This window comes from Balaenoptera musculus, chromosome 13 (genome assembly GCF_009873245.2).
Source record: "Balaenoptera musculus isolate JJ_BM4_2016_0621 chromosome 13, mBalMus1.pri.v3, whole genome shotgun sequence".
NCBI lineage: Eukaryota > Metazoa > Chordata > Mammalia > Artiodactyla > Balaenopteridae > Balaenoptera > Balaenoptera musculus.
In genome coordinates this window covers 63366825-63387805 of record NC_045797.1, presented here as the reverse complement: position 1 = coordinate 63387805, position 20981 = coordinate 63366825, and the positions used below count along the sequence as shown (strand labels likewise).

Here is a 20981-nt window from a genome sequence, read left to right as displayed (position 1 = left end):
TTTAAAATGGTTTCAGCAATCAAAAGAATGTGCTTATCTCAACAGCAAACAGAACTATTTTTAATGGTAAGCCATGAGTTGATTCTTTACTCTAAAAAGCCCAATTTAGTAGGAAAAGGACATACTATTTCTTTTTACAAACATATATTTATATTTTCAATTCACTTCATTCAAAATGTTGCTCATTCTTAGGAAGAATGGAGAAACAAATAAACAAAAAAGCCCCTAAAAGATCAGGGCCATTAATGGATCTTTGCCTAACACACTGTGCAGCAACAGCTACACCTAGGGGCCAGGGGTAAGTAGTGAAGTTTTCCAGCTATAAAGTTATAATAAAAGGTAAATTTGGAAATAGCTATTTTTCAACTTACTTAAGGTTCTAGAGTAAGGGTTATCTTTCACTACAAATTATGTTTCAAGGAAACACTTGAGAATCTTTGGGGAACAAAGGCCTTAGTTCAGAAGCTTGAAGCAAGCGTCCTGAATAATTCAGTTTAAAAAAGTGGCTAAAATAAAACTCAAACCAGAGAGAGAACATACAAATACTTTATTGCTCACCTTTCACACAAAGCACACCTCCAGCCATTTTCTTTCACAGCTTGACAATATTTACGTGTACAAAAACCCAGCAAGAAGCGTCATGTAGATTTCAGTAAAGGTGACTGTCAAACATCAACGCAGCCAGGCTTTTGTTTTCTGCAGCAATAATAAAGGGCCTCCTGCTCTAAGCAAAAATCTGTCCTCTTACTTGGTAGTGCATTTTTTCCATTACAAAAAAAGTCTCCTGCCCAAAGCAAACTAACTTGTATTTGCTGAGCCAGTGGTATTAACTCGTGCATAAAACAAATTTCAGTTTGCTGTTTCTTCTAGCAGATTTCAAGTAAAAATAAGGTTGAAGGAGGAACTTGTTTTGAATGGATGCAGGTCAGTTTGAATTGCTATACTTAACTAAATGCCTACGTGTACTATAGGTTCACAACTTAGTTTGCTTTTATAATCTTTACGGATTTTGGCCGTGTTCAAGATTTTCAGAGTTGAGCATATGGTACAGTATTCCATCCAAAGGGTAAGGCTACTGAATGTGCTATCCGCAGAAGAGCTCATTTAATAGGAACTGACCTCGAAGTTCTATCATGAAGCAAATGTTGCATAACCTCTCAGAATAAGAAGCCAATCAGGGCAGAACTGTGCTTGGAAAATAGGCATTAGAATACTTTAAGGAAAATACATATAAATGGATTGTTAATATGAGGAAGGTTTCCTAGTTGTAAATCTAAAAAAATCTAGGAGAATCCTCATTTTTCAAAACTGCATATTGAAAACATGAAAACTACTTATTCAAGTAATTTTGTTCAGAAAAATATGCATGTTCTGACTGTGGAATTAGTCTACTGGTCAATTAAAGGCAATTTTAATTACCTTTTAAGAAATTCTTCATACAAAGGAGAGATACTGTATGTGTTTCTCAAATAAACAGCATTATGTAAGTCCATTAAAAAAAAAAACAAAACCCAAAATGAACAGTATTGTATGAAGACCTACAAATGCTTATGCCAAGCAGGAATCTGCCTGTCACCTGTGGTCTCACATTAACTCAAAATCAATGCTGGATTCAGGATTCTGAAACTAAGTTTCTATTACTTGAGCTCTAGCAAAATGTAAGGTTCTGTAGCCTCAACTAGTATAATGTCTGCCCTGTCCAAATCCAGAATGATTATACTGATAACCTCCATGCTGGAAGTGCTGTTCAAATTGTCCCCCCTGGTGATAATTCTGGCTCCCTCTTCCTCCCCAACCTCCTCCCTGGCCTGCGCGTCCACCACCTCGGCCTCCGCGACCACCTCTCCCTCCGCGACCACTGCCTCGATCACCATGATGCCCTCCATCTTGGTATCTATTGTCCTGCTGATATCCACCACCCTGGTATCCACTTCCTGTATATGTAGATGTTTGGAAGCCACCATAACCACCACCCTGGTAGCCACCACTGTGGCCACCATGATAGCCACCCGGCTGGAAACCGGAATCTCGATAACTACCATCTTGGTAGCCACCTCCCCCTCCACTCCCTCCATCTGTCCAGCCTCCCTGATGCTTATTTCCTCTTCCTCCCCCTCGGCCACCGTGGTCGTAGCCACCGCGGTCGTAGCCACCACGTCCGCCTCTCCCTCCTCCTTGTTCGTGACCTCCTCGTCCTCCATACGAGGAATGTTCATAACCACCTCTCCCTGCTCCGCGGCCCCCTGCTGGCTGCTGGGTGCCATCTTGCCTTTTCTGCCATGGTGGCATCTCCGGGGGTGGAGGCTCAATTTCATTGGGCCTACCTCCTCTGTCAGGAACCCTGCCCATCAACACCTATGGGATAAGAAAGACATTTAAAATTTTGAATTACTTTATTTTATAAACAGAAATAAATGTATCTGAAAGAAAACTAAAGGTACTCTCATCACCTTATTGATGGCACAGGCAGTCTTTTCTCTTATAGAGCCACTGCTTGTCCTTAAAATCTTTGACAAGTCTTGTCTTGCGGCCAAAAGGTGGGCAACAGAAATAGTACTTTTAGGAGATAAGACTGAGCGTTTTGGCTGGTAAACCTTCGCTAATTTTTCTGTCTGACTCTGTGAAAGAAAGTGTTCAAAGACAAATGTCAATTTTCAAGATGACATAGAAACATTGATATTAAATAAGATTTCCAAAATTTCTGATGATAATATTTACTAGGCTCCAGATGAGAGAAAAAGTTACATACTCACCATTGCTGCTATCTAGTGAAGAACTAACTTAAGAGTACAGCTGAGATAAAGCCCCTTTACCCCCGTGTCCCCAGGGAATGATGGGGGGAGGGGGATATGGGGGTAAAAGGGCTTCCCTTTAGGACTGTGGGACAAAAAGGTTCCCCATGCCATTGGTCTCAGATCAAACACCTTCATTTTATCTATTTAAATATAAGAATGGAAACCCATTTCAACAATTTTGCTTTTTTAATTTTCTCATCTGCTTACTATGAGATAAAAAAATGTTACCCGTGACTAATTTGAACTAATTATGTTAACATGATACATATTTCTTGCAAAAGTGATCCCCCATGTAATACTTTCCTCTATCATAAATAATAATTAAGAAAAAGAGTCTACTTTAACCATTTAGTAGAAGTACATTTAATGCATGTGTAACATAAGACCACAAAAGATGAATGAACAAAGGATATAAAGAGCAAGTTAGGGCTTTCCTGGTGGCGCAGTGGTTAAGAATCTGCCTGCTAATGCAGGGCACACGGGCTCGAGCCCTGGTCTGGGAAGATCCCACATGCCACAGAGCAACTAAGCCCGTGCGCCACAACTACTGAGCCTGCGCTCTAGAGCCCGCAAGCCACAACTCCTGAGCCCGCGTGCCTACAGCCCACGCTCTGCAACGAGAAGCCACCCCAATGAGAAGCCCGCGCGCTGCAACAAAGAGTAGCCCCCGCTCGCCGCAACTAGAGAAAAGCCCGCGCGCAGCAACAAAGACCCAACACAGCCAAAAACAAATAAATAAATAAATAAATTTATTAAAAAACAAACAAACAAAACCCCAGAACTGTAGTGTTAATGCCTTGGGTCAATACACACCCATCAATCATTACATGCTTTTCAAGCTGAGAGTTGCAGGTTTTTGTTTTTGAAGTATATGTATTATGCCGAGAGTAAAATGACTGTTTTTATCAAAGACAACTTAAGAAAGGACTGGTATTTCCTCAACAGTCCCAGAAGAGAATAGTTTATTCCTCATGTTACTACTGACTCACTGTGAGATCTTAGGCAAAACCTTCCATTTACCTGGCTCTCCACTTTAGTTGCAAAATAAGGGGAGTTAAGACTGATCTCTAAAACCCCTTTCCAACACTAAGATACTGTAACTCAAATATCTACCCCGTCAATTTAGCAGCTAAACAGGACTATGCTATGGTTTAAAGATTTTAGGTGAAACTAATGTATTAGGAAGATAACTGGAGAACTAAACTAAAGAAAAACATTTTCTCAGTCAATTAAAATTCAGAGAAAAATCTACTTTAAAAATGAATGCACTATTACGGAACATCGAATACTAACATGTTTGGACCAACCTCCACGTAAGTTCAAGAATTAGTTCCATTTCAGGGTTCTAAGAAGGTCAAATTAATCAATTGTGCCAATTAATTACCACTTACTGATAAAAGAGTAGATATTTAATAAATACCTGTTGAATGACCAAGACCTTTACCTGGATTATCTTATTTAAGCTGAAATAAAACAAGTCTTACCAGATTTTCCAATTCTCTATAAATGGATCATAATATTTGGTCCTCCAAAACCAGTATTTCTAATTTAATTAATTTATTTAATCAGCAAGTTAAATTGCTAGCTTAAAGTACAGTAAACAAATAATTGTAAAATTTATTATTTTTAGTAATTTTCAGATACTCTCTCCTTTTCTCTCACAAATGGGAACTCCCAGTAGGGTTTATAACATATAGCTTTGTTGGAAAATATTAAAAAATTGAAAAATAAATGTTTTTATTATTGCTGAATGGCTGAAAGAATTGCTACTCAGTAACTCACTAAAGAAAAACTCCTATGTGTGTCTCCTATGTATCTCTTTTATAGTCTCCACTGTATCTAAACTGTGCTAGGAATGTTTAAGGATCATGTCTATAAATACTCTGCTCTTTTAAGTGATATAATGTGTACCTTAGCTCTGTCAGACCAGCCAAAAGACTGGACAGTGACATCCAAACGTTTTATTAGCAGCTTTCTCCGAACTTCATATTCATTGGCTACGGCTTGGTTAATTGCTTCTATCTTTTCCTGAAACAAAATTAAGAAGGCCAGTTAGAATTTAAATCTGCTTGACCCCCTATTCCAAAAGGGCAGAAACTGTATCTGTTTTATTCACAACTGAATCCCCAGCACTCAGCACAAAATTAATTAGGTTATTTAATAAATAGAATAAGAAGTACTAATAAACTAATGAAATGATAGGCATAACAATGCTGTCTCAAAACATAATAAAGAATATGTAAAGTACAAAATTCTCATTTAGTTTTCCTATAATTCACTGTGTGAAGCTCAGCCCAGTGAAGTGTTTGGCTTGAAGGCAACCCATTTGGCAATTAGAAACATGCATCATACTGAACTTCAATTTAATCAGCTGTGTGAAATATTTACAAACATGAAAGAAGTGCTTCTAATCTACATAAATAAAATTATTTTGGATAAATCTTAAGATTAACAAAAATGATTCTAAGGATGTCCACCTAGGAAACTACACATTAGAAATATAACTTCAAAAACACAAACATAAATATCCTGAGATAGGTAGATGCTCCTTACAAAGTTTACTCAGGATGATTACTACTCACCCAGTGGGCCGGTCCATTGGCTTCTCAATAAAGGCTTTCCCACATGATTAGGTGGAACTTTTGCTAATGTTTCCTTTAACTGACACAAAAACATAAATGAATAAACAAATCTAAAAGTAAAACACACATCCTCCTCATCTTCCCAATTCCCATCATATCTTGCCATCAAAAGAAGATTCCTGACAGAGGCAAAGGTGGAGGATGTTTTGAAATGTACAAGACCCACACGATAAAGACACTCACTTGACCCACTCCTCACGTGTCTATGGAAGCATGAGTCCTTCACTGCACCTAGAACAGTGCCTGACAACAGTGGGCATTCAATGTGTATTTGCTGAATGAATGAATGAACACACAGAAAAATATGGACTATGGATACACTGCTGCTCCCCTGTAGAGTTCAGCCAAATTTGTGCATCATGGCGTCCATCTACCCCACATGCAATGTACCAATTCTTAGAGTCCAGCAGATATGCATATAGAGAATAACTCCGCTATAACAAATATCATTCTCTTCTGTTCATTAATTTTTAATTAAAATTGCTTGTTCCTAATCTATTATATAAAAACTCATAACTGTTGATAACATGTGGTATAAAATAATTCTGACTTATTTTCACATACTAGATTATATTAGCAGTCAACACATCTAGTTTGCCAGTTGAAACATGTAAGACTCGAAGTGACTGGATTAAAATCCCAAACATTTACATCCTTTTCTGTCCAGTCAATGGGGAGAATGGTGGTAACATTTAATGATAAGGACCTTAAAATTAATTGCATCAAAGTTCAATGATAAAATAAGTTTTTTAAACGGATGCAAGTCCTAATTCTTTTTACATTAGTTCTAGCTTATTTCAGTTTATAAATCAAAGTGCAAAGTTTCCTTTTTGAAAAAGAAACATGCTAACATGTTAAAAAAAAAAAACAGTAAAATACCAATTTCTCTTGAAGGTATCTAGGACTTAAAACCCGAAACTTATTTAGTAACAATCACTTAATAATATGCACAATTAGGTTCCCATTAAGAGAAATTAACTTGCTTCATTTCAAACAACTGTAGGACTATGCCTTTAATACACTACAATCTGGTACTAAAGGTCTTACTTTTTTTTCAATCCCGCTGAAGAATTGGAACATAGTTATATTGGCTGGAGGTTTGGACATTCCTAGAGCAATACATATGCCTTTCAACTCTTGAAAGACCTCACTACCGCCTCCTTCTTGAGCTTTTTTTGGAGGAGTATTCACACAGAGCATTCTGGCAGCTTCTAGTTCTGAGATGAGGTATGCTGAAGTAAACAAAATAAGATTTCAAAATGAGATACAGCTACAATTAATAGTCATAAGTCTGGAGTCACAACTCTATAGACCTAATGATATGTAACTTTTAAAGCTGCAAGATGGATAAAAACAGAAAGGAAAACAATTTTTACCTGCAAATGATGTAACATATAAACTGGTTCTGTAATTCAGTATTTAACCAATATATGTTTAAAGCCTGATTTAAAAGCAAGCAATTCTTCTTTGAAATCAAAGGATCAAGGTAGATCACATCTTAAAATGTGGATTCTTGCATTTCACTATTAAGGAACCTCCAGAACAGGGGCTGGCATCTGTTAACAAATTTGCAAAAGGTGGCAGGCGGCCAATTTTCAGCAACAGTTAAAAAGTTATATTATTATTTTTTTTTACTTCTCACAACTGATACACACCAGTGATGCAACTATCCTGTCCTCTTACCTTCCAAAACTCAGGTAGTCTGTTTAAGACCAGAGTGAAAGAACATTTTTAAGTAGTCAAAGCTTCACTTACAAGAGAAGGGGGAAACAACTAAAGTTCCAAACATTCCTTTTACATGGTCTCCAGTAGCCTAAGGTCACCCTCCAGCTGTTCACAGAAAACCCTCTTCCATCTATATTCTTCTCAATATTCCCTTTCCTCCTATGTTCCTCATTCTCACCCCCTCCCCTGGGGAAAAAAAAAAAAAAACCCAAAACTTTCTAATCATTTCTGGACAGAGTCCTTTCGTATCAATATCATCCCTTTGTGTGTTGATTTCAGGCAGGTATAATGAGGGCTGCAATCTGCTTCAGGTAATTCAGTTGAAGGTATAAATATTCAATCTTATTACTTTAACCTTCCCAAGGACATTTAACTTGTTATAAAAGATGTTTAATAATCATTTGGATCTCAGGATTTCAGGTTATGTGACGAAGTGAGACCCTTCTGACAATGTTAGGAAGATAGCTTTGGAAAAAGACATTTTCTGGGCTCTTAAGCCCTATTATAAGTATAAAAGAATGATCAGCTTGAATATCTCATTTCCTACACCCAAGGTGTAATGTGAGAAGTACAGCGGTCATAATTTTGGCAGATCATTTCTGAAAAGCTGCCAAATCCTATTCTAGAATAAACACAGCTAAGTTTCTGGAATGGTCTTCTAAATGGGTTTGATATAATCTTAACATGTTCCATATACCAAACTGTATGAGTTAAAAGATCGAAACAGTAAAACCCCAGTGTCATGAAAATAATCAACTGATTTTGCAAATAAGGTTTTATTGGAACACTGCCACACTCTGATTCATTTACATATCATGTACGGCCGCTTACATGCTACAACAGCAAGGTTAAGTAGCTGTGACAGAGACCTTATGGCCCAGGAAGCTGAAAATACTTACTATCTGGCCATTTAAGAAAAAGTTTGCCAACCCTTGCTCTAGAAAATCATATATTATATGATTTAATAAACTGGTCTCTAAATTTGGGACAACATAGCTCAGGCATTCACAAAATTAGTTTACCAACACAATTACTGTTGAAAAACATTAACTGTAACTGATGTGTTCAAAGTACCAGGAAAGGCACTGTAGGTATTGTACATAACAAACAAAAAAGATCTCTACACTCTAGTTAGGAATAAAGAATATATGCATCAAAGATATCTGACTAATTATACCTAAGGGAAATATCCTAACAACCACAAAGGCCAATGAACAGCCACAACAGTTCTTAATCCGATGCATGAGAGTTTTTCAGCCACTACAGACTATTAGAGAATAGACTATTCTATTTTACTAACAATTCTAATGTGGTTGGTTTATTTTCCCCCTCAGAATGCAATGTATTAAAAGATTCAAATCAGTAAGGTAAGGGTGCTGGAAGAAGCAAGTAAAATTATAGCATCGAGATGTGACAACTGATACTTGGAAAGATGAGAAATATTTATACAGCGCGAAAAGAGAATGAGTATATGTACATAAATGCATACTAGCATGAGAGAGAATACAAACTAGGGAATATTTTCGAAAAGGCAAAGAGCAGAAGCAAAGATAAAGAGAAGGAAGGGAGCAGTGTGTATGTATGTATGAAGAATTCGAAGAGCAGAGTAAACTTTATTTGATATAGTCATTTAGTTGAGGAGCAAATAGTCATATGTTCTTGAAAAGCTTTTGAGGGGTGATAGCACATTAAAATATAATTATGACCCTGAGTCCAAAATAATAATGTTCAGGACACTCGCTTAAGAAACAGGAAAGAGTTAAAGGCATTTTTATAAATATTTATATTCCAAGTGGTTTTTATAAGTATCAGTACCAAAAAGACCAAACTCTGAGCTCTTTGGAAGAATTAGCTATTCAGGGTCATTACTGAGCTTTCCACACAGCTGTTGTCTTCCTATGTAAGATAACATATTCTAAGTGCCAAATATCAGGTATTGGAAAGGAAAAGCAGTGCTACAAAGGAAGATTCAGTGAGTATACTGTGGCTGAGCCAGTTATTGAAATTATACAATTTGAAGGATAATGAATGCATGCATAAGAACTATATGCAGCAATATCAATATCTAAAGCAATATCTAACGTTATGTGTCTATCCCCTGCCCCCATACCCACCTAGTAACAATCATCTGACAAAGGGGAAATTAAGAAAGTGATTTTGGAATACCTTAGTTCCTAAGTATAATGGCTGTGAACACACTTTTTTTTTCTTTGACTGAACCTTCAAAATTGGAGTTGCATCACTTTTCAGAAGCCAAAGTTCAGTTGTAAAGACGAACATTTAAAAGATCCTCTGAATGGCGTTTGTCATAATAAGAACTATAATATTCAGTTAACCAAAGTTTCCTCTAAGCCTGTCTCAGAATGCTACAAAAATTCTGAGTTTAAGACTACTGGTGGTGTTTATTGGAGAGTTTATACAAGGCAATAAAATTTGTGAGTCTACTTATTGTTTCTCAGGGTGAAGAGAGAAACAGTAGTTAGTATATTTAAAAAACATGGAAGGAGAGAATTTTTCCTAAAAATTTACTTCCCAGAATGATCAGTAAGTACAGGAACAATCCAAATAGTATTCCAGAAATGTTTACATTGTAATTTGACATCTTTACAAACAAAACCAAAATCCCCAAACAATTACCCAGCCACAAAGAAATATCAACAAAATAGTTTAAATAATTACATTTACCATTTACTGCACCTAGAATGGTTACTGTCCTCAAATAAATTAATTAAAAAAAAATCTTCATTATTCCCACAATATCTTCCTAGTTAACTTTAAAATGTGTTTCTAGTCTAGAACACTGCGGTGTGGTGATCACACACTTGCATAACCCTCCAGCACTACCTCTGGTCATGTTAGGTGAAGCACACCAGGCTGAACACCACACCGAATTCAAACCATAAAAGAGTAGCAATTACAAAATGACACTGCTACCAGCGCATGGACCCATCATTAGCTTCTTAGTTAGAAACTTAACAAAGTTTTCTTTACACCCATTTATTATCCATGGAAAACATAAATAAAAAAGAATGACTACATTCTAGTAGCCATGAACTTACTGAGCAAAAGGAGGCAGTTCTTCTGAATGAGAAGGCGCTTGGTCACATCCCCAGATGTCAGTGAAAGATATGGACAGTTCATCTCCCCTAGTAGCCCACTCACCTCAAGCTGGAATTCTTCAGCTTCACTTGGGCCTTTTAAGAATTAAAATAATCTTATTTAATAAAAATTGTTTTCCCCATTGGCATAGTAATTATATATAAATTGAAAATTTTAAAAGTATTCTCCTAACACAAGTTCCTGTCTCTTCTAATTCATTCTTTCTCACACCACTGCCAATGTGCTTTCTTAAACAGTTTTCATTAGGTTATTGCCTTGTTTGAGAACCTTTAATGGCTTCCTAATTTCTACCTCATCCAATCTAATTTTTTCTGTTTGCCTTTAAAGATTCTTCATAGCCTCTCTGCTTGCCCTTCCCAGTGTATCGTTAGGAGTAGTTCCTACTACATGTATATAGTAGTTACCTACAACCTCCACAAACATTCCCTCTATTTGTGCCAGGCCAGTCTCCTCACTGTCCCAGGAATAGTCAGTCTCATTTCTACTTGCGTGTCTTCACTTAAGTGACTCCTGGTGATTGATAGGCCCTCTACTCTCTCCTCCTCTATCAAACCCCACCTATCCATCAAAGCCCAGTGGTCTTGCTCCTTGATGAAACCTTCCCCAGGGCCTGCTACACTCACTGATTTCCTTCCCCTGTGAACCACAAAGTGAAGTATTTAACTACTGTTCTAATCTCCAGTTGTTTCAGTTGTGCCTAAAATTCCCAGGTAGACTATATTTGAAGATGGCGAACATGATTTGTGTTTCTGTTTTCTCATAACGTGTCAAGTATAGCGCTTACTGGGTGAACCAAGGAAAAGCAATGTTCTTTCTTCTTTACTATTTTGATAGTTCTCTAACCAATATCACAAAGGGGTAAAATTTAACTAACAAACTTTGAGAGTCACTTGATTTGAGTCCATTTTCTCACCTATAAAATGGGAAGAATGTATTATCAATGTTTTGCAAGCTGTGTTCCGTGAACTTCAGTTCCAAAGAACTCCGTTACAGGCAGCCGGGGAGGAGACAGCTGTGCTCAAAATAGTCCCTCTCAACCTCAACTAAAACAGCCACACTTTTTACCTGTTTTATATTGACTTCTATAAGATGTTTTCATTTGAACAACAGGGCTCCTGGTTATAAACAGTTAACACCGTATAGGTGTTTTCAAGGGCACCTACAATCTCTGAAATGTTAGGTCAAGAGGCAGCTTGAAGAACACTGGCTCCCAAACTTGACTGCTGGGGACTGAAGCACTTACTGGTTGTGTGACCTCAGGCAATGTACTTAACCTCTGTGCTTCCTCGTTTAACGTATAAAAGAGTAATAAAAGTTGCCTGGTAGGGTTGCCCTGAGGTTTAAATGAGTTAACACTAGTAAAGTGCTTAGAATATGGCTAGTGCTCAGTAAGCGTAAGCTGCTGCTACTACTGTTACACTATACTCTCCTTAATAATTAGAATTGGATGCCACTGATGTATACACATTAAATATACTAAATATGCAAGAGTGAGCTCTTTGAAATGAGATTCTGTGGGGGAAAAAAATGGGATTCTGTGTATAGTTCTCCATAAGGGTGGATTAGCAGGTGGGCATTTTTCTTTATCTCCTGTTATGGGTTTACCTATGATAGGAGGGAACCAGGTTGTGGAGCATCAGATTCCAAGCTTTTGCCTCTTTCACAGCATCAAAACTAGTGCTAAAGCAGTTAACAAAATTGGCAAATGTAAAACAGCTCTCAACACCATAAATCTGATGGTGCTGGATCTAGTTTTGATGCATCTAGTGATACATTCCTATGACACAGAAAGCTTCTTAATAAAGTATTCTTTCTCCCTATGTATAACAGAATTGGAATGCATTTACTTTACATGCTATATGTACTGGAATTTGGTAGTCCTCAGAGAAAAACGCCCCAATTTCTAGTTCTAGCCACCAATTTAAGATCTCACAAGTTGTTACAAAGAATGAAAAGTTCATATATACTTGTCTCCATTTTTCTGTGTCTCAGTAATAGGGTCTTTTCAACTTCCACAAATTTTTAACAGTTGTATGACTACATTCCAGTTTTTCAACTTCAGAATCACCTTATCTCTAAAAACAATGGAGGAGAAAAAAGCATTTGGTTTCTTTACAAAATTTTTTTTACATTTACAAAGAACTTGAAATTTCAGCTGTAGTACTGATAATGTTCACTTGACAATACAAACTTTATTTTTACATTTTGCACCTAAAACTGAATGTTTACTTACTGTTAGTTGCTTGCACATTTTCGTCTAGTTTACAGAGCACTCTTAATTCAGACACCAACCAAGCACAGAGTTTGGTAAACTCAGGGGAACTGGCTCCAGCAGAGACTGCCTGAGACAGAGCGCCATCTTCTAACAATGGACCCTTGTAACTGGTGAGTAAGAAATTATACTTCAGAAGAATATAAAATCACATCTAATACATTACATCTTCTAACAATGGATCCTTGTAACTGGTGAGTAAGAAATTATACTTCAGAAGAATATAAAATCACATCTAATACATTACAGGTACAATGTATTTACATTTTTATTTGTATAATTAAGCAATGGTTTAACAAAGATAAATTACAATGACCAGTCTCTAAACTTACAAATATAAATAAACTAAACCATTAGAAAAAACAAGCTAATCCCCTCAAAGTATGTGAATATTGAATAGAATCACATGTACTAAATTATGTCAACCTCTGTACATTTACTGAGAGCTCTTATTGTACAAAGGTTTACTTTCTTACTTTAATTGAATTAGTATTAAAACTAGATTATAAGTGATAACTAGTTATACTATAGTTGACTATTTCAGAAATAAAACTTAGGTTATATTTTCTAGACATTTTTCCAGGAATTAATTAGATTTGGTTTTTAATGACTTTCTTTAAAAGCAAAAGCTTTCCAATTATTCATTTATTTCCCCCTTCTATATTTAATGATATTTAATGATAGTTAAGATTAGTAAGACTTACTAGTACCAGAGAAATGTGAAGATTAATTTAATAATTGCTGGTGAGTTGATGTTTAGGTGAAATGGTGCAACTGAATCCCAATCCTTTGTAAGTGATTCAAATGTAATTTTAAAAAATTATTAAATGTTCAAACATTCATAAAAGACAATAGTAACAATGAACCTCAATCCAGAAAGTAGCTAGAATTAAAAATTTTATCATTCTCAAGGTAATTTTAAAATACATATTCTTCAGAAGGTTATTTTATCTTCTTTTAAATGTAATATTGATAAAAGCACTTATTAAATATGATACATTATATGCTTAAGATAACTCGATATTTAGAGGTATAGAGATGTTAGAGAAATGATAACAGTCAATCCTTCTAAAATATAATTATATGTTTATATATTTAATGGGACAGAAGAAATCTCACACAAAAAATGAGATTATATATAGCCTGGCATCTAGATTCAAAACCACATATTATTAGACAGTGAAATAAAAAAACTAGGCCTAGAAATTTCTCCTTGTGTTACACATTTAAACTTTATTAATATATTCTACAAGTAATTACTGAATTCCTACTGTGTACCAGGTTAAAAATAAATGGTCATTTATTTCTAATATTTCACAGTAAATCCTTCAAAAGTACATGTCATTCAATTAAGGCTAAATTTTAATGACTGAATGCCACCAAACTAGGCAGTTATGGGTTAAAATGTATAGTCAAGTTTTCAGACTATCCATGGTTTACATAACAACCCATCTCCATGATTTATTTAACTGGAGTTATTATAGTAACAATGACTTTTATAGTACCCAAAAGAAGAAAAACATAGTTAACAGAGAATAAAAGAACAATAATGGGAAGAAATGGCATCCATCACCAATTGTTAAGGGACCTCTATCCATGCAGAATTTAAATTCTGCATTACATTTAAACACAGTTTACCTCCATCCTCCCTCTACTCCTCCTTCAAGATTAATCTTAAGTGTCACTTCTAGGAAGCTTAGGACTTGTTTCCTTTCCCAGTTTTCCTTCCCCATTTCCTTTCCTTTTCCTGGCCCTCCTCAGTTCTCCTCACAGCATATTTTCACAGTGGGAACTTCTCTTCTACCTCACTCTGTACCCTTAAGTGCTCAGATCAACACTGTCAACAGAGCAAGTGTTCATCAAAAATGTTTACTGAATGGTTTCATGTGTGAAACTTAGCAATTTATTCTGAGAGGACCACCAAAAAGACACCATTTTGCTGAATGTGACTTCTACTTAGGCTCTCATCAAAGAAATAAACCGCCTAAAGTCCAGAATAGTCATGACAATTAAGAGCAAGTTCCAAAGAAAAGAACAATGATAATTCATGTTGACAAAAAAAGATGATAAGCACTACCATTTCCTTTCATAAAAATTGCGCCAGGACAAGTTACTTAAACGGGCAGATTTTGGGAACCCAAGGTATCCTTTCCTGAAGAAGACAGGTTTCCCCCAAAGGTTTCCATGGTACGGAAAAACCTCGGGGAAGGTTTTGATAAGGGACTTGTTACTTTATAAATATGGTTACCTAAATCTGTTTTTCTTTTCTTTCTTTCTTTTTTTTTTTTTTTGATATCGTACCTGTAGGCAAATATTTAATCATACAGTTTGTTTCTGGAACCACATTTAGCCCAAGAAATTCTAAGTTCTCAAGTTTTAACAGAGTACACTGATCTGGGTGACCCAGTGAGATAAGAATCCCTATTTCCAGCTTCTGGATACTGATAAATTATGGTTGAGTTAACTGTCACGAGGAGAGACAAAATGCACAACAAATATGCAGGGACTTGGTGGGTGAAGATGCCCCTAAGGGTAAGGGCTAACGGTGGCTCAATGAAGGAGTGTCAGAGTCAAGGGAAACTGCCAGTGGTTCCCAGGAAGGTGGTGACAGGTTAAGTGCACAAGTGAGCTGGCGGGCGGAACGTATGCAGCGCACGGACTTGTGGCTGAGGGCAGCCTGGGCACATGCATACATGACTGGGCAAAGCAGATTTTTTTGAGAGTAGGGGGATGGGGTAGGAGTAGGGGCTCAAGACAGGAGCAGGAAGTTTGGAGAACAAGTAGGAAAACAGAGAATCAACTTTGGCAACCTCCAGAGTGAGGGGGTAGGGCAGGAGAATGCGGCGCAAGGAGAGGAGCTCGGGAAGCGTGGTGGCGAGAACCAAAACCCAGACAATGACACGCATGACTGACAAACGCTGCGGGTAACTCGGCTGCAGGAAGCACAGGGCAGGCCTAGGGTGTCGCAGCTGGAGGGCCCCGACCCGGCAGGGCAGGCAGTGGACGTGGCATTGGGGTCCCGGAGCTACAGGGAGGCGACAGTCAGGAGCCACGGGGTGCGGCGTGGAGAGGCAGGTGTCTCTGACTGGGGCGGAGGAGGAGTTCCCGGGGCGCCAGCAGCGTGGGGTTTGGGAGACCCGTGCCCTGGCAGTCTTACCCGAGATCTTCCAACGACTCCAAGATGTCAGTCTCCATGAGGTCACACTCCATGCTACTGTGGTATTCAAATTTCCGAGTCGTCAGGCTCCCCTCTTCGCCGGTAACGCGTAAACTCGCGCATGCGCTGCCTCCCCGGAACTTCCAAATCGACAGCTGGCGCCTCAGGCCCTGCACTGCGCATGCCTGGAGCGTGCGCAAGAAACTTGGTTCCGCCTGCCGTCCGGCTCCAGCCAGCTAACGGGTGGCCCGGAGACACCGTTTGCACATGCGTATTACTGAATAGTGAAGCTAGCGGCCCAAAGAAGGGCAGGAGGACTGGCTGCGTGGCAGCTGGGCGTGGGGACTAGGCGAGTCGGGGAACGCTCTAACTTCTCCTAATTGGGTGTACGCATGTGCGAATCTTGGGGCGAGGCGGGCGGGGTAGGATCGTCGTGGGTGGGGAGGGTCTTAAGACTTGGGTGGGTGCTGGCTGTGAAACTGAGTCTCGGGACCTCAGTCACCCGAGTGGGTGTCTGCAGCCTGCTGGCGTGTTCTAGCTTTAGCTGTGGGTTATGGAGAAAGGGGAAATTCGTGCGCTCCGGTCTTCCTTAGCACAGGGGTAGACGGGCCAAATGCGGAAAATGGCCGATAACATGCCATTGTATTTCCTTGTGGCTGTAGTAGCTGTATTTCAGGGTTAGGGAGGAGTCAACTTTCCCTTGACACGAATGTACTCATGAAGTTGTTTCATTCCCTCCGTTTACATTCTTTACTTTGCACCTTAAGCCCTTCCCAGACACTAAGCATCTTATTTTAAAGGGGGAACGGAGGGAAGAGGAGGTTTTCACTCCGTATCAATCTCAAATAGAATAGATTTAAATTCACGCAGTTTAAAGAGTAAATAAATTTTTGTTGTACCGTTGTTGATTTGGCATTATTTGGCAGGGTGTGACTCTTGGTTCACGATGGGTTGTGGTTTCTTTGCAGTTACTGGCTGGGTATGTGCTTAGAAATTATTGAAAAAATGAGAAAAATTGTTTTCAAAGTGATGGCATATTTAGAAAATTATATTTAACTATAAATTGGTATACGCTGCACTATGTAGGCATTTTTTAAAGAGTTTTCACATTGATACCAGTAGATTTAATTTTGTAGTTCTCATTTTCGTGTCTAATGGATAAATGCTCCCTATCCTTAATAGTATCTTTTTAAATTCCTTATTTTGCGCCATCTGGAGTGGGGGGAAGGAATTAACATTTATTATGTACCTAGTGTGTGGTTGACATAATATTACTTCCTTGATCAACATTATTTTATGCAAGCACCATAAGGCTGTGTAAGTATTACTCCCATTTTGCAGATGAGGACACTAAGGGCTCAGTGGCTTAATGGTCTGCAAAAATGGTAAGGCCAATAAGGACCTGGCTCTTGAGACTGAGGTATCTCTAAATCCGTATTTCTTCTTATCTGACTAGTCAAATAAGGATTTATAAGCAGGATATGAAAAGATAGGAATATCTGGCTAGTTGAATAAACAACTTATTCAACTTATGCATGCTTGTATATCTTGTGTATAATTACCTTACAATAAAAATGGAATAATTATTCTCATAGGGTTGTTGAAGGTGCTAAACAAAAAGTAATTCTTAGTGCAAAATCAATTTGGGGGGGGAAGTTTTCATTCTTGACTCACTTTTCATTGTAAGTTATAACACATAGTATTTGTGAGTGAACAAATGATGACTCCCCTAAATATATTATTCTTCTCTACCTAATGCAAATTGTTAGAGTAAATGGAGGGTAGCCAACACAAAGTGGTTTTTTTATTATTTAAAATAATTCTATAAAGGACTTTACTGCAATGAAATCAATGCTTTTAAAAGTAAATATTGCCATCATTTCTATAGGATCTAGTAGGAATCATTTGCATTTTGTTTTGAAATTGTTTTTTTTTGTATTGTAACCTGGATATCTAAAGACCTTATTCAAGCTGAATTATATGAAAAAACTCTGATCTGGGAGTTAGGAACCCTGGTTTTTGCCTCAGTTCAATATAAGAAAGAGTTTTCTAACAGTTAGAGTTGTCTAAAGTCCATCAGATTATCTTTGAGAGATGAGTTTTCTGTTTAGAAGGTGTTCAACTAGAAATAATGAATAATCTTAGTTTACAGTCCAGCCTTTCCAAATATTCTTGTAAAGAGTAAAGAGAAAATATTTTATGCTTGTGAAAAAAAAGTAATGGAGAAAATTGAAATGAAAACTGATTTTAGTTTTCAGAGGAATATCTTTTTATGTCATAACCTTAAAGATGATTATAGGCAAAGTTTTGAATTATGTATTAGTTAAATTTTTATGCAGCTGAGATTCTTAAGAAAGTTACTTCTAATATTCATAGAAGGGTAATTTTTATAATGGCAAGTAAGTCGGTACAAACTTGAATATAAGATTTGTCATTTGTCATAAAATGGTTTCTCAAAGTTGATTAAACAGACACCTAAAATAAATAATTTTTTCCTCAATTAAAAGAGTCTGAAAAAATATATAGGGACTTCCCTGGTGGCACAGCGGTTAAGACTCCATGCTCCCAATGCAGGGGGCCCAGGTTCAATCCCTGGTCAGGGAACTAGATCCCACATGCATGCCGCAACTAAGAGTTCACATGCCACAACTAAGGAGCCTGCAACTAAGACCCAGTGCAACCAAAATAAATAATAAAATAAATAAATATTAAAATATATATATAGCACTTTCCAGTTTTAATGAATTTGCCCTTAGAATGACTCTCCAACAAGGAGAAAGTAAGAAAGACCCTAGATTTGCTCATGTTGCTCATGAAATTAAAGTTTGTGTATGCTACTAAAGTCCTTTTCAGCTTGCACAGTGAAAACAGTACTTTTTCCTCCCTAAGTATTAGCATGTAGAATTTAATCTTGTAGGGTCTCAAATACTCTTATAGGCATGCCTCGGAGAGGTTGCAGGTTTGGTTCCAGACCATGGCAATAAAGTGGATATTACAGTAAAGAGATTCACATGAATCTTTTGGTTTCCCAGTGCGTATAAAATGTATGTTTACACTATACTGTAGTCTATAAAGTGTGCAGTAGCATTATACCTTAATTTAAAAATACTTTATTGCTAAAAAATGCTAACCATCATCTGAGCACTCAGCAAGTCATAATCTTTTTGTTGGTGGAGGGTCTTGCCTTGATGTTGATGGCTGCTGACTAATCAGGGTGGTGGTTGCTGAAGGTTGGGGACCTGTGGCAATTTCTTAAAATAAGACAACAAAAAAGTTTGCCACATCAATTGAATCTTCCTTTCACAAATGATTTCTCTGTAGCATGTAATGCTGTTTGATAGCATTTTACCCACGGCAGAACTTCTTTCAAACCTGGAGTCTATTGTTTCCAACCCTGTCATTGCTTTATCAACTAAGTTTATGTAATATCCTAAATCGTTTGTTGTCATTTCAAGTATCTTAACAGTCTTTACCAGGAGTAGATTCCATCTCAAGAAAACACTTTGCTCATCCATAAGAAGCAACTCCTCATCTGTTAAAGTTTTATCATGAGATTGTAGCAATTCAGTCACATCTTTGGGCATCACTTCGAATTCTAGTTCTCTTGCTATTTCCACCACATCTGCAATTACTTCCTCCCCTGAAGCTCGAACCCCTTGAAAGTCATCCATGAGGGTTGGAATCAACTTCCTCCAAACTCCTATTCATGTTGATATTTTGACCTCTTGCCATGAACCACAAATGTTCTTCATGGCATTTAGAAGGGTGAATCCTTTTCAGGATGTTTTCACTGTACTTTGCTCAGATCCACCAGAGGACTTACTACCTAAGGCAGCTACAGCCTTACAAAAATGTATTTCTTCAATAATAAGACTTGAAAGTTGAAATTACTCCTTGATCTATGGGCTGCAGAATGGATGTTGTGTTTGCAGGTATGAAAACAACATTCATCTTATTGTACATCTCCATCAGAGTTCTTGGGTGACCAAGTTCATTATCAGTGAGCAGTAATATTTGGAAAGGAATCTTTTTTTTTTTTTTCTGAGCAGTAGGTCTCAACAGTGGGCTTAAAATATTTAGTAAACCATGTTGTAAGCAAATGTACTGACATCCAGGCTTTGTAATTCCATTGATAGAGCACAGGCAAAGGAGATTTAGCAAAATACTTAAGGGCCCTAGGATTTTTAGAATGGTAAAAGAGCATTGGCTTCATTTTAAGTCACCAGCTACCTTAATCACTAACAAGAGAGTCAGCCTGTCCTTTGAAGCTTTAAAGCCAGGCATTGACTTCTCCCTAGCTATAAAAGTCTTCTGGCATCTTCTTCCAGTAGAAGGCTGTTTCCTCTACATTGAAAATCTGTTGTTTATGGTAGCTACCTTCATGAATTATCTTACCTAGATCTCTGGATAACTTGCTGCAGCTTCTACATCATCACTTGCTGCGTTCACCTTGCACTGTAACATCATGGAGATGGCTTTTTTCCTTAAAACTCATGAACCAACCTCCTGCTCGCTTCAAACTTTCTTATGTCCTTCCTCACAGAATTGAAGAGAGTTAAGGGCCTTGCTCTGCATTAGGCTTTAATTTAAGGAAGTGTTGTGGCTGGTGTGATCTAACAGATCACTAAAACTTTCTCCATATCAGCAATGAGGCTGTCTTACTTTCTTATCATTCGTGTGTTCACTGAAGTAGCACTTTTAATTTCCTTCAAGAACTTTCCCTTTGCATTCACAACTTGGCTGACTGTTTGACACACGTGGCCTAACTTATGGCCTCTCTCAGCTTTAGACATGCCTTCCTCACTAAATTTAAAATAGTTCTAGCTTTTGATTTAAAGTGAGAGGTGTGTGACTCTTCCTTTCATTTGAACACTTAGAGAACCGCTGAAGGATTATTAACTGGCCTAATTTAAATATAGTTGTGTCTCAGGGAATAGGGAGGCCTGAGGAGGGAGAGAGACAGGGAAGAGCTGGTCAGTGGGGCAGTCAGAACATACACACATTTATTAAATTAGCCATCTCATATGAGCACAGTTTTGTGGTAACTCAAAACAATTACAATCAAAGATCACTGATCACAGATCACCTTAACAAATACAATAATATGAAAATTTGAAGTATTGCAGCAATTACCAAAATGTGACACAGAGACACAAAGTAAGCAAATGCTGTTGGGAAAATGGTGCTGGTAGACTTGCTTGAGGCAGGGTTGCCACAAACCTTCAATTTATAAAAACGTGAAGCACAATAAAGTGAAGCACATAGAATGA

General features: G+C 37.5%; 1 protein-coding gene across 1 annotated transcript; it reads right to left on the bottom strand.

The window, feature by feature from the left end:
* Positions 1-528: 528 nt before the first annotated feature.
* FAM98A (family with sequence similarity 98 member A) lies at positions 529-15866 on the bottom strand. Its single transcript, XM_036873169.1, is given in 9 exon segments — positions 529-2355; positions 2451-2618; positions 4707-4823; positions 5378-5393; positions 5395-5456; positions 6485-6669; positions 10222-10356; positions 12516-12664; positions 15712-15866. Coding segments are annotated over 9 exon segments (1566 nt in total). The 5' UTR covers positions 15765-15866; the 3' UTR covers positions 529-1674.
* Between the last annotated feature and the right edge of the window lie 5115 nt (positions 15867-20981).